This window comes from Symphalangus syndactylus, chromosome 10 (genome assembly GCF_028878055.3).
Source record: "Symphalangus syndactylus isolate Jambi chromosome 10, NHGRI_mSymSyn1-v2.1_pri, whole genome shotgun sequence".
Classification (NCBI taxonomy): Eukaryota; Metazoa; Chordata; class Mammalia; order Primates; family Hylobatidae; genus Symphalangus; species Symphalangus syndactylus.
Window position 1 is genome coordinate 65,157,430 of NC_072432.2, and position 13,737 is coordinate 65,171,166.

General features: G+C 35.8%; 1 protein-coding gene across 12 annotated transcripts in view; it reads left to right on the plus strand.

Annotated features, from left to right (window-relative positions):
* The window catches only part of ANKRD17 (ankyrin repeat domain 17), a 187,410-nt gene extending 176,697 nt beyond the window's left edge, over nt 1-10,713 (plus strand). For all 12 annotated transcript variants that reach the window (XM_055297355.2, XM_055297358.2, XM_055297356.2 and 9 more), the window contains 4 exons: nt 5,782-6,030; nt 7,149-7,327; nt 7,578-7,742; nt 8,392-10,713. In XM_055297355.2, coding sequence (XP_055153330.2) covers nt 5,782-6,030; nt 7,149-7,327; nt 7,578-7,742; nt 8,392-8,451 — 653 coding nt within the window. In that variant the 3' untranslated portion in view covers nt 8,452-10,713. The remainder of the gene's footprint in view (nt 1-5,781; nt 6,031-7,148; nt 7,328-7,577; nt 7,743-8,391) is intronic.
* Nucleotides 10,714-13,737: the final 3,024 nt, after the last annotated feature.

Consider the following 13,737-nt stretch of genomic DNA (forward strand, 5'->3'; position numbering starts at 1 on the left):
GGTAGGCCGAGGCGGGTGGATCACCTGAGGTCAGGAGTTCGAGACCAGCTTGGCCTACATGGCAAAACCCTGCCTCTACTAAAAATACAAAAATTAGCCAGGCGTTGTGGTGTGCACCTGTGATCCCAGCTACTTGGGAGGCTGAGGCAGGAGAATCGCTTGAACCTAGGAGGCAGAGGTTGCAGTGAGCCAAGATCATGCCACTGCACTCTAGCCTGGGCAACACAGCAAGACTCCATCTCAAAAAAAAAAAAAAAACTCATCTGCATTAACAACACAACAGATTTCACATTATCACATGTGTTTTTTAACTACAGGCAGACTTTTGAAGCAGTGATTAGATTTTCTTTCTTTTATTTGAAATGGAGTCTCACTCTGTCACCCAGGCTGGAGTGCAAGGCTCAAGCGATTCTCCTGCCTCAGCTTCCCAAATAAATGGGACTACAGGCGTGTGCTACCACACCTGGCTAATTTTTGTATTTTTAGTAGAGACGGAGTTTCACTATGTTGGCCCGGCTGGTCTTGAACTCCTGATCTCATGATCCGCCCACCTCGGCCTCCCAAACTGCTGGGATTACAGGTGTGAGCCACCATGCCTAGATTTTCAAACTAACGAAGATCAGTCAGCAATAGAGAATTCAACTCAAATTAAGAGAATTCTGTAGTAAGGTTGGATATGTTTGTTTTCAAGGTAAAGATGTGAAATTGCTTATCCCTTAAGGAAGTTATAATAAGACTCCAGTTTTTGTTTGTTTGTTTGTTTTTTTAAAACTATCAAATTTCTTCTAACTAGCAATACTGGAATAAATAACAGTTAACCTAATTAACTTAATGAAAGAGTAAAAAGTTGTAATTATTTTAGAGATACATGTGAAAGTACATTGCCAGTTAAAGCATGAGGTAAATTGTAGCCTGCAGTGAATTTATATATTCATAGTTTTTCTTGTGTTTGTCAAATAGTGGCAGTCATATAGAATATTAATTATCCTTGCACAGCTCCCAAAGTGCTGGAATTACAGGCATGTACCACCACACCACCCAGGTTAGGTTTTTTAATACATGCTTTTGAATATAGTGCTATATTGTAGATACAGTGTATCATTGAGGGCATTACAATTGCTTTTATTGTTGCCACATTCAAGTAACTATTCTGTTATAAAAAATTTCAGACCCATAGAAAAGTTAAAGAATAGTTCAAGGAATATCCTTATTTCCTTCACCTAAATTTCCCAATTATTTTGTTACATTTATTTTCTCTCTCTACTGTTTTGCTGAACCATTTGTAAATAAGGTGCAGATATGACACTTCAGACCTAAAAACATGCATCGCTTAAGAATAAGGATATTTTCTTATGCAACCATGATACCATTATCAAATACCTAATAGGTTAACATGAATTCAGTAAGAATTAATCAGTCCATATTCAGATATCTTCAATTATTCCAAAACATTTTTTATAGATGTTTCTTCCTTGAACCAGGAACCACCACTCAAGGCTCACATATTGCATTTGATTATGCCTCTCAGACTTTGTAATTAATAATTTTAAACTTTCAAGAATACCACAAGGATCCCTTGTATATTTTTCCCAGATTCACCAGTTAAACTGCATTACTTCCTTTCCTCATCATATATTCCTCTGTGTGTGTGTAAAATTATTTTATTCCTGAACTATTTTAGAGTTAGTTGTAGATGTCACGCCCTTTTGCCCCTAAATAACTTAGTTTCCTAAATATAAGAATGTTCCTTTCAACAACTATGATGCAGTGTTTAAATTCAGCAAACTTTACATTTTATAATATTATTATGTAATATATGGTGCATATTTACATTTCATCAGTTATCTCAATAAGTTTATTATTTTCTCTCATCCAAGATTCTAATTAGGACTGCAAGTTACACTTAATTCCTGTATCTCTTTAGTCTCAAATAATCTAGAACTGTTCTCTGAGCCTGCCTTTAACTTTCGAAGAAAGACTCATTTTATGAAGACTACAGGCCAGTTTTTTGCTAGAATGCCTTTTAGTTTTATTTCCTACTATGTCTTCCTGATTAAATTCAGGATATGTTTAATAAACACTGAACTAAACTGTGAGAAATGTGCAGTGTAATTTTACTGTAGGAGCACTTTTTGTTCTTCCTTCTTTTCTTTTCATGTAATTTTACTGTAGAAGCACTTTTTGTTCTCTCCTCTCTCTTCTCCTTTTCTTCTCACGAGTTCTGTCTCTGTCACCCTGGCTGGAATGCAGCAGTGTGTGACCATAGCTTACTGCAGCCTCAGTCAAACTCCTAGGCTCAAGCAGTCCTCTCGCCTCAGCCTCCCAAGTAGCTGGGACTACAGGCACTTGCCATAGCACCCAGCTAATGTTTTTATTTTATTTCTATGTATTTATTTTTTGTAAGATGAGGTCTTACCATGTTGCCCAGACTGGTCTTGAACTCCTGATCTCCAGAGATCCTCCCACTTTGGCCTCCCAAAATGCAGAGATGCTGAGATTACAGATGTGAGCCACCACGCTTGGCCCACCTTTTTTTCTTTTCTTTCTTTTTTTTTTTTTTTAAAGATAATGTATCTCTCTGTTGCCCAGGCTGGAATGCAGTGGCACAATCTTGGCTCACTGTAATCTCCACCTTCTGAGCTCAAGCAATCTTCCTGCCTCAGCTCCACCATGCTTGGCTAATTTTAAAAAATTTTTTTTGTAGAGATGGGGTTTTACCACGTTGCCCAGGCTAATCTCAAACTCCTGGCCTCAAGTGATCTGCGCACCTGGGCCTCCCAAAGTGTTGGGATTACAGGTGTGAGCCACCACACCCAGTGGCCGCACTTTTTGAATTTGTAAATCACATTGCTCCTTCAATTTTAACTCAGGACTCTGTATCATTTCTAAACTGTGGTGAAGTTACCGTGATATCAATGAAACTTAAATCCTTAGGCCACTTCATTTTATGGGCTACTTCCCAGTGCTGTACATGATTTTTTTATTTGTAATTTTTCATTCTTCTAAAAAAGGTTCCCCAAATTTTGTAAGCTTAAGGCCCCACAAAACCTAGATCCGCTCGATCCTCTGAAACCTTTCTCTAATACATACGCTGATGTTTTTAAATAACATGGCTCTGAATTAAATTTTGCTTTTTTTCTAATTGAAGTAATTATAATAATTAAAGATGTGAAAATTATTTCAGTTAGGTTCTTTTCATGAAAAGGAATATAGGCCCATCCAGGGACTCTCAAGGAAAATGATGTTTTATATAAGGCTATGCAGAACCATTTTCCAAACCGTCTTAGGGATAGCTATTCTCTCTCTCTCTCTCTCTCAGAGGATTTGTGTGGTCTCTCACTCATGGTCTGTTTCTTGTCAGTTTCTTGCATTCTGCTCTCTTTACACCTAAACTTCTTCATAATCTTATCTTGTATATGCACATCAGTGGTTCAACTTCATAATTAATTAAACCAGTTAACCCTTTAATTCCCCATTATTTGATGAGGAATGTGATTGGCTCAGCTCATATGTTCAAGTCAGGCCATTTCAGTCAGATTACTGACTAGCCTAAAATGGATCATTCTTGGGTGGGTGCCTATCCTTCATCCAATAGTTGTGCAGAGAGGAAGCAGAAAACAGGGTCATCTGATAAAAACTGTGACTAGAGTGGTGGCAGAATCTGTGCAGAGAGTAAACTTCTTAAACGGCGCAGCTCAGCAGGCAAGCCTAGTAATTCTGTTTATTAAAATAGAATGTGTAGGAGGCTGAGGTGGGAGGATGGCTTGAGGCCAGGAGTTTGAGGCTGCAGTGCACTGTGATTGTGCCTGTGAATAGCCACTGTACTTCAGTGTGGGCATCATAGTGAGACCGTCTAGTAAAAAACAAAACAATGTGGAAGATTGTTGTTATTTTGCTCTACTTTGGTTCTAGAAGGACACAAGAAATAAAAGGGAAACCAGAGTGAACACAGAGGTTAGGGTAGGCTCCCAGGGATGAACCTGGGGGAAAGCAGGATTCATTTGTTTATCTATCTTTCCTTCCTGCCTGCCTGCCTGCCCTGACTATGTCTTGGTGTTAGTTGTTCTGGGTTGATTTTTCCTAGAGGTTTAGTGTGGCCTTTCAATATATAGGTTTTTTAAAAACAAGCTTTTGTTATTTATCTTTGCGTTTACATTTACATGTCTGTGTATTCCTTGTAGTTTTTGTCTGTTTTCTACTGCATGTATAATTGCAGAATTTGGTTTTATTTGGTCTTTAGCTGAAATATCTTTTACTTCTAACACTTTCCTGATTTTTTCATATTGTTTCTGTTTTACTAATTCTGAATTATGCTGTTCCTTCATATCGTTTTCTTTTAGTTCATTTTTGAATTTTAGTTTATAGCTTTTTTTCTAGAGTGCTTTTATTGTCAACAGGAATGCTATAGGTCTTTTTCTTTTATCTTATATAATAGGCGTATTTGGAATTCAACTGCAGTTCTGTTGAATCTGCAGGTAACAGTTTTGATTTTTTAAGCTTCAGACTCCTTTATTATTTATACCATTTTAATTTAAATGTGCTTTAATATTTAAGCTTTTTTGGGGGGGTGACAGAGTCTTGCTCTGTCACCCAGGCTGTAGTGCAGTGACACGATCTCGGCTCACTGCATCCTCTGCCTCCCGGGTTCAAGTGATTCTTCTGCCTCAGCCTCCCAAGTAGCTGGGACTATAGGCACGTGCCACCATGCCCGGCTAATTTTTGTATTTTTAGTAGAGACGGGGTAACACCATATTGGCCCCTCGAACTCCTGATCCCATGATCCACCCGCCTTGGCCTCCCAAAGTGCTGTGATTACAGGTGTGTGCCACCGCGCCCAGCCAATATTTAAGCTTTTCACATAAAATATAATTTTGGTTATTTTTGTTTTTCTCAATAATGTATAGAGTTGAATCACTAATGAATAGTCTTAAATTAAGAAATCCACCTTGTTTGCATAAGTAAAAAAGATTCTCATTACCAAAAGCGTGTTCTGTAAAGTACTCACAAGATAAAATATAACAGACTTAGGCAATGATCCTCTTATTGGTATTTTATCAGCATATATAATGTTCTGTAAAGTAAAGTTCTAATTTGAAGAAGCTTTTTTTTAAACTGGACATGGTGGCTCATGCCAGTAGTCCCAGCTGTTCAGGAGGTTGGGGTGGGAGGATCGCTTGAGCCCACGAGTTTGAGGCTGCAGTGAGTTATGATCGTGCCTCTGCACTCTAGCCTGGACAATGGAGCAAGACTGTGTCTCTAAAAATAAATAAATAAAATAAATAAAAAATGAATAAATAACAAAGAAACTTATTTCTTTTTCTTAAGCTAGGTTTTCAAAATTTATTAGATAGCTGAATCTCTTTTTCATCATAACACAAAGAGCAAGTGTTCCCAAGGAATACAGTTTGGAGATTGCCACTACAGGCAGTGATTCTTACCCATCTCCATTCTGTTGTTGTTGGTTTGTTTTTTAATTTAAATGTCTTATTGCTCTACTGCTGCATTGTACTTAATGTCAAGGGTTAATTCATTTGAATATTATTTAGTTTAATGGTTTATTACCTTTGTAGTTGAACACTTTGCAGCATTGACATCATATTCTACCTTGAAGTCATGGAACTTTAGCCAAATTTTAATATGCATAATTTTTAAGTATTATTTTTACATTTTGTTTTTCTGAGAATATATATTTAAAACATCTCCTGAATTTAAGATTTGGTTTTATAAAATTACATGTTCTATAGATGACCTGTATTTTATTTCAAAATATCTCTTCTCTAGATTCTTCTGCACAGTCAGTATCCTCGGGAGTTCGTGCACCATCTCCTGCCCCATCATCAGTACCGTTAGGTTCAGAAAAGCCCAGCAATGTGTCTCAGGACAGGAAAGTTCCAGTCCCTATTGGGACTGAACGTTCTGCACGTATCAGGCAAACTGGAACGTCAGCTCCATCTGTTATTGGGAGCAATTTGTCTACATCAGTAGGGCATAGTGGCATCTGGTCCTTTGAAGGGATTGGTGGCAATCAAGGTAGGATATTCTGTCCTGCTCTCTAGAAATTAACTTAATGCATTTAACTATAATGTAAACAGTATTTAACTTTCATAGTCATTTCCTTTATTTTTTTTCTTTTTTTTGAGATGGAGATTCACTTGTTGCTCAGGCTGGAGTGCAATGGGGTGATCTTGGCTCACTGCAACCTCCACCTCCCCAGTTCAAGCGATTCTCCTGCCTCAGCCTCCCAAGTAGCTGGGATTACAGGCATGTGCCACCATGCCCGGCTAATTTTTTTTTTTTTTTTTTGAGACGGAGTCTCGCTTTGTAGCCCAGGCTGGATTGCAGCGGCGCGATCTCTGCTCACGGCAAGCTCCGCCTCCCGGGTTCATGCCATTCTCCTGCCTCAGCCTCCCGAGTAGCTGGGACTACAGGCACCCGCCACCACGCCCGGTTAATTTTTGTATTTTTAATAGAGACGGGGTTTCACCGTGTTAGCCAGGATGGTCACGATCTCCTGACCTTGTGATCCATCCGCCTCAGTCTCCCAAAGTGCTGGGATTACAGGCGTGAGCCACTGCGCCCAGCCTGTATTTTTAGTAGAGACAGGGTTTCACCATGTTGGTCAGGCTGGTATCAAACTCCTGACTTGAAGTGACTCACCCGCCTCAGCCTCCCAAAGTGCTGGCATTACAGGCATGAGCCACCACGCCCGGCCTCGTAGTCATTTCTAAAAGATCTGTATTCCTATTTTTGTTGTTGTTGTGAATATTTAATCACTTCTTTTAAGAGCTCTGTCCCCGTGTGACCTTTCTCATTACATTTATTTATTACTGCTTTCTGAAAATATCTAATGCAAGCATGTTCTTTTCTTCCTTTCATCATATTAAGGACATATTACTATTTCCTTTCAGTCCCTTTAGGTTGTAATTAGGTTTTTTTCTTTTGTTTTATAACACCAAGTTTTTAGATTATTTCATTAAGCTATTATGTCACTACCTACAAACCATGGAAATATTGCTGTAAATATATAAAAGTAGGTCATTATATTGAAATAATTTACAGTTCAATGTGGAAAATATTAGAAAAACAAAATATTTTATTTTGATTTTAAATATTACCTATTTTTGTTTTGCCTCTTTGTTTGCCCTCAGACAAAGTAGACTGGTGTAACCCTGGGATGGGAAATCCTATGATCCACAGACCGATGTCTGACCCAGGAGTATTTTCACAACATCAAGCAATGGAGCGAGATAGTACAGGAATTGTAACTCCTTCTGGTACATTCCATCAGCATGTTCCTGCAGGCTACATGGACTTTCCTAAAGTTGGGGTAAAGTCCTGATTTTGTCCTAGTTATTTAAGGGAGGATTTTCTGAGAAAATGTTTTGAATATAGTAGGCATATGTATAATCTAATGTTAAAATAAGTTATATAATGGGTAATAATTTTTAGATTTCTTAGATAAGTTACACATTCCCAGGATGAGGTGAACTTTCAAATATCAATTTTAAGGCTATTGATTATATTGGGAAAAATGAACAATGACTTGGATGTTAATGTGTGTGTTTTCCTTTTTTAAGGGTATGCCTTTTTCTGTGTATGGGAATGCAATGATTCCTCCAGTAGCACCTATCCCTGATGGTGCTGGAGGACCCATATTTAATGGCCCTCATGCTGCAGACCCTTCTTGGAGCTCACTGATAAAGATGGTTTCCAGCTCCACGGAAAATAATGGCCCTCAAACGGTAAGGCTGATCATTCAGTGAATAAACATTTATTTTGTGTTTAAGAAATGCAAAGACAAATAGGATTCAGGTAACTCATGATAGCAAGAGAGTTTGGTGAATATGGGCAGTTGAGGAAATTTAATATAGCTGCAATATAGCAGAGGGCTGTGGGCAGTGGTACCAAAGGCAGGTTTGGGGCTAAAATTATGAAAGGTATTGTATATTCTACTGGGTAGCAGATAATAAATGAAAGATTTTAAGTTGCAAAGTGACTATCATATGATTTTATACACTAAAGTTTACTAGTGGTGTGAAAAGACCATCTAGAGGTTATTTATTAAAGGTAATATAAATAACTCTGAGAATTCACATAAATGGTTGTATATTTTAGCTTAGTGTATGTTTAATATCTTTGATTTATTTTTCTTCCACAACCGTGAATCTATAAATGCTCAGGTAATGATTTTTTTTTTTAAAGGTTGTAAATCAGATTCTGTTTAAGGGATAAGAGGTAGGAAAATAATAGAAAAAAGGTTTTATCATTTTTTTCCATTAGTTCCTAGTATATTGCAAATTGAAGAGTACCTCCTTAGTTTTTTAAAAGTTTTATTTTAATAAAATATATGCTAGATATATATTTTGTAAAACGCATGCTCTATATTCATAGGTGTGGACTGGACCCTGGGCACCTCACATGAACAGTGTGCATATGAACCAGCTTGGCTGATGAGGATCAGCTTGTTAGCCTGCAGATTCCTTTTCATTTGGAGGAAATCACAAGTGGCCGAAAAAAAAAAAAAATTATGCTCCCAAATCATTCTACTGATGTGCTTGACTGAAGTGTGTAGGCTTTTTGCAGAAGATCTTACTAACTGACCTATTTTCTGTGAACATCTGTGACTGCCCATTCCCCATCATCATCCGTTTTACCTTAGTTAGCATTTTTCTTATCATTTTTCTTTTTTTCTTTCCCTCTTCCCCTTTGGACATAACTTTCTGTTGAAGCTGTTCTTTGGCTGGTTGGTTTTAGTACTGTAAACTGCTTCTGAGCAAACACGGAAATTTAGCAAAATTATGTAAACTTGATCCTGAAGTTTTAGAATGGCAAATAAATGTACAATTGTTTACATAACAGAAAAGGCTAAGCAGAAAGTAAATTTCAATATGTCAGTATAGAGGCTCTACTTTATGTAGACTTAAATTAATGTGAGATATGTACCTTCATATTCAGAAATCTGGATGTTTCCTTCATACATTAAACTATTAATAAGCATAACTTTTCTACTGGTGTAATTTAAATATAAAGTAAAATAATGGGCATTATCATTGGCTGTTTCCCCACATTGGCTTTTAAAATACTCATCTTGCTTTCTTTTTGGTTTATTTGTAGCAAGGCACATATAGAAGAAGAAATTTCTGGCTTTTCCATGTTGTTTTATTACCTTTTCTCACTTTTAAAACTAATACACACTTATCTCCTCACTCTTTTTTCTCTCCTTACCTTTACCACTAATACCAGTAAAATTATCTTTCTGATAGTGAAAAGGTTCTGTCAAGGTTTTCACTGTAATGGCTGCTACAGAGATGGACCATCTTCATCATCACCAGTGGTTTCTTCTAATTATAAAATGTTTAAACTTTCTGAGAATTTAAAAAGCCACCACTGTTCCCAGTCAGCATATACAAGCTCTTAATATTCTGTTTATTAAACAATTCAGTGTACTATTTTATATTGGATGATATTGATTCTTAACATTGGCTTTTCAGTCATCAACAGTCAACATAAAAATTTCAATTTACAGTAATTTAGTGGAAAATATCTTATTTCTTTTTTCAATTTTAAAGGCTTCCTGCTTTTTTACCCTTGTATATTATCAGTGAAAAGGATCGACAGTTAATTTGAGCCAAGTAATAAAAGAAATTTTGCATTTGTCACGACAATTTATGGTAGACAGATAAATACACAGATTACAGTATAAAGTCTCCATTTAACCTGTTTATAAAAGATACAGGGCCACAGTAACTACTCAGTGGGATTTATATATTCCATCCACTTGAAACAATAAACAGTAATGTATCCAAGAAGATTATGTGTCCTACCCTATCTCATGGAAAAATTAATTATATGGTTGAAATGTAAAAGAAAGTAAGCATAAAAATCAAGTAATGTATATATCAATTTGTCTTTTTTTTTAATTAGACATAAAATTTCACACTGGTAAAACATAAACACTAACTAAAATTCATATAAATCACCCAGAATTTATGATATTAACATGGTTCCTTGGTTGTCAAGTAAATCAAATGATTTCTTCAGTCTGAGTAAAGAGTAAAGCCTGAGTAAAGAGTAAAAAGATGACTTCTCAAACATATCCAGAAATTTGTAAACAGTACACTCATATCTTTTAGTTTAGGAAGTGGTCTTAAAATATATAAATTTGTTGTTTTCCACCTATGTTTAATATGCCCAAATTTTAAAGGGAGAGCTAAAAGACAGCCTACAAATAAATATAGCTATGAAATAAAATTATAGCACTTTACTAAAAAAGGGATGTAATAATGTTATTTAACAAAGTATTTTATATATGACTTGCCACTATTCTATACATAACATTTTTTTTCTTAATTCTTTCCTGTGTTAACTAGGTTTATTTTCTATTTAAGGTAATCCTGCTGGAGAACAGATGCTATCCAATATTTATTACAACACATGAGTTGTGTTGTTTCACAATACTGAATTTCTTAGGTGAGGTATTTTATTTAAAAAGGAGGGGGAAACTCCTATATTTTCTTGACTTCAAAACTGTGGGGCCAGGGGATATAGATTGAAATGCTCCGTATTTAGTTTTGGGGATCAGGCTTGTTTAGTACAATACCATGGTTTTAGAAGTCTGTACTAGGAACATTTTTCAAATACATTTTTTATATTTCAGATGTAATGCAGTGCACTTTTATTTGAACAATAAAAAAATATAATTTTTTGAGACCATGAAGGTCTTTTTTTTTTTAATTTTGCAAATAATGTGGTATGTGTATATGCAGACTACATAATTCTTTCAAGAAATGATTTAACTCTTGGACATTACACTTGGGTTAGTTCACACCTTAAATCCCCAAGTAGTTAATATCTCAATTATTGTATAATCAGTTTATACCATCCATTCCCAACAAAATTCCACATTTCATGCCTTTTCAACATAATCAACATATTTACAAACACTGACTTCAGTGTTTATAAAAAAGAAATTTTCCCTCCTATTTCCCATTACTGAAAAGTCATTTTTATTGATACATGAAAATTAATTTTTTGTAAATGACCATACATATAGTCATTTTTCTCCTTTGGGAAAGGTAAATAGCTTATTAACTAATCCTGTCTTGTTCTTCACAAAAATAATAGTCCATCTGTGTTTTGACTCAAATAACCTAAATACACATTTTGTAAAAATTCTGTACCCTATATTACTTATTTTTAAAACAGTACAGTGTTAGACTAAACAGGAAAACTCAAAGTTATAAAATCTCTTCAGATCCTCTAGTTTATTAAATCTATTTTCATGTTGATGTTTTTCACAGCACTTATTCCCACAGATCTGGCATTACAGAACATTTAAAGTGTACCAAAACATTGTTTTAACAACAGATTTTAAAATCAGGATTATTTCAAAATGATTAAAATAGCAAAGAAAAACCAAGTCACTGCTTTTAATCACTATAAGCAGAGATTCAGTATTCCATTCTCAATATATTTTACTTACGTAAATGAATCTATGCAGATATCTTACACTTTTAATGTTTGCTGAAGGAGACACTAAATTCTGAATGTTCCTTAATGTCTTCGGAAATACATACACTATTGATGAATGCTTGCTTAAGTCACAGCATTTGATTAACTCAGGTGACTGGAATTTAAGATGGGAGCATTATTAGTGCTTTAATAAGTCTTCGTGTGTTGCACACCTTGATTGCAAAAATACGATCACTTGAATTTTGGATAAGTGTAAAAGAAAATGTGCCACTGTGGCTTTGACAGAATACCTTTATAACGTAACAAAGTACAAACCTAGTATCTGTGGTGTAGGAGGTTGCATATTATACTTCTGCTTTTAAATGAATTCACACTTTTGAAAAACAAAAGCCAACTTTGCATTTTCAGTGCTTGAAAACCAATGATAAGAAAGATGGCAAGGGATGTCTTTCAATAAAGAGAAAAAAGCCCATTCTAAATTAGGTAGCTTTGGTTTTGAGAAGTAATGCCTTAAGTAAGAAAGAAAAACTGAAATCTTAATCTGATTCTAAGGGATCACTAACAATTGCTCATGGAAATAGTTTATTTCTTAAAGGTGTTTTGTTGTTGTTTTATATATACCCTAGTAAGCTACAGTCATTTAGTTTGACAAACATTTCAGAAGGCGTATTTGGGAAATGAGAAGACTAAATGATTACATGATAATTATACCCCATATTCAAATTTTCAGCACTTAATTCAGGCTACTACAACAAAAATACTATTGACTGAGGAGATTAACAGAATGTGTTTCTCACAGTTCTGAGAGCTACAATGTCTAACGTCAACATGACAGCCTTTATGGTTTCTGTTGAGGGCCTTTTCTCTGGTTTGCAGATGGCTGTTTCCTTTTCAGTTTCATGTAGGGCAGAAAAAGGTCATCTTGCTTTTGTCTTTTCCTTTTTTTTTTTTCTAAGAGGATCTCGCTCTGTCATCCAGGCTGGCATGCAGTGGCGTGATCATAGCTCACTACAACCTCAAACTCCTAGGTTCATGTGATCCTCCCCACTCAGCCTCCCAAAGCACAGGGATTTACAGGCGTAAACCACCATGCCCAGCCTTGTTTCTTCTTATGAGGGCACTTATCCAATTCGAGAGCTCTACCCTTAAGACCAATTACCTCCCAAAGGCCCTACCTCCAAATACCATCACCTTGGGGTTTCAAAAAAGAATCTGGGGATGACAAAAACATTCAGTCCATAGCAAGCTCCATTCCTGTGTTTGGCACCATGATGGTTAAGAATTACAGACACTGCAGAAAGAAAATGTAATACGTAGTCTCTTCTTAAGGAATTTGAAGTTGAGAAATTAACTGACATAACACTAATATTAAAGACTGGAATAAGCTAATTGTAAATGTTGAACTTTTAAAAATGTTTTAATTAATTGCACAAGTTCATTTGCAAAGAGGATTGACAAATGATTTCAGTTGGTTCACTCAATAGTTGTAGATCATTTTGTACTGTACTCTGAAACAAAAGATACAAAATAATCAGAATGTTGTATAAACAGTACCTATACATTAGTAGTAACACTTTCTTTTGCATTGGGCTTTAAAATTGACAACTACTTCCCCCAACATCCTCTACCAAGTAGATAGCAAGTTCTAGTCATCCCTGTTATATAGATTAAGAAATGTGTTTATACACATATATGAAATTAGCAGGAACTATTCATAAATTTTATTTAGATCAATATTCAAACTTAAGGAAATACTTTTTAAAATAAGAATGTAATATATGAACACAATGTATAGGAAAAAATGTGTTCCAACACTAAAATCTCATTTCTGACCCCTGATATAACTCCACAAAATTAAATCTTAGGAATTGAAGAACAGCTTACAGCTTTTTTTTTTTTTCTTTTCTTGCTTTTTTTTTTTTTTTTTTTTTTAAAGAGATGGAAATCTTGTTCTGTTACCCAGGCTGGAGTGCACTGGCTCGATCACTGCTCGCTGCAGCCTTGGACTCCGGGGGGCTCAAACAATTCTCCCACCTTAGCCTCCTGGTAGCTGAGACCACAGGTGCAAGCCACCACATCTGGATGATTTTTGTATTTGTTTTAGAGATGAGGTCTTGCCATGTTGCCAAGGCTGATCTCTAACTTCTGCCCTTAAGGTATCCTCCCATCTTGGCCTCCCAAAGTGCTGGGATTACAGGCGTGATCCACTGTGTCTAGCAAGAATAACTTCAAAATTTGGTTCAGATTAGATTATGAACAGCTGAA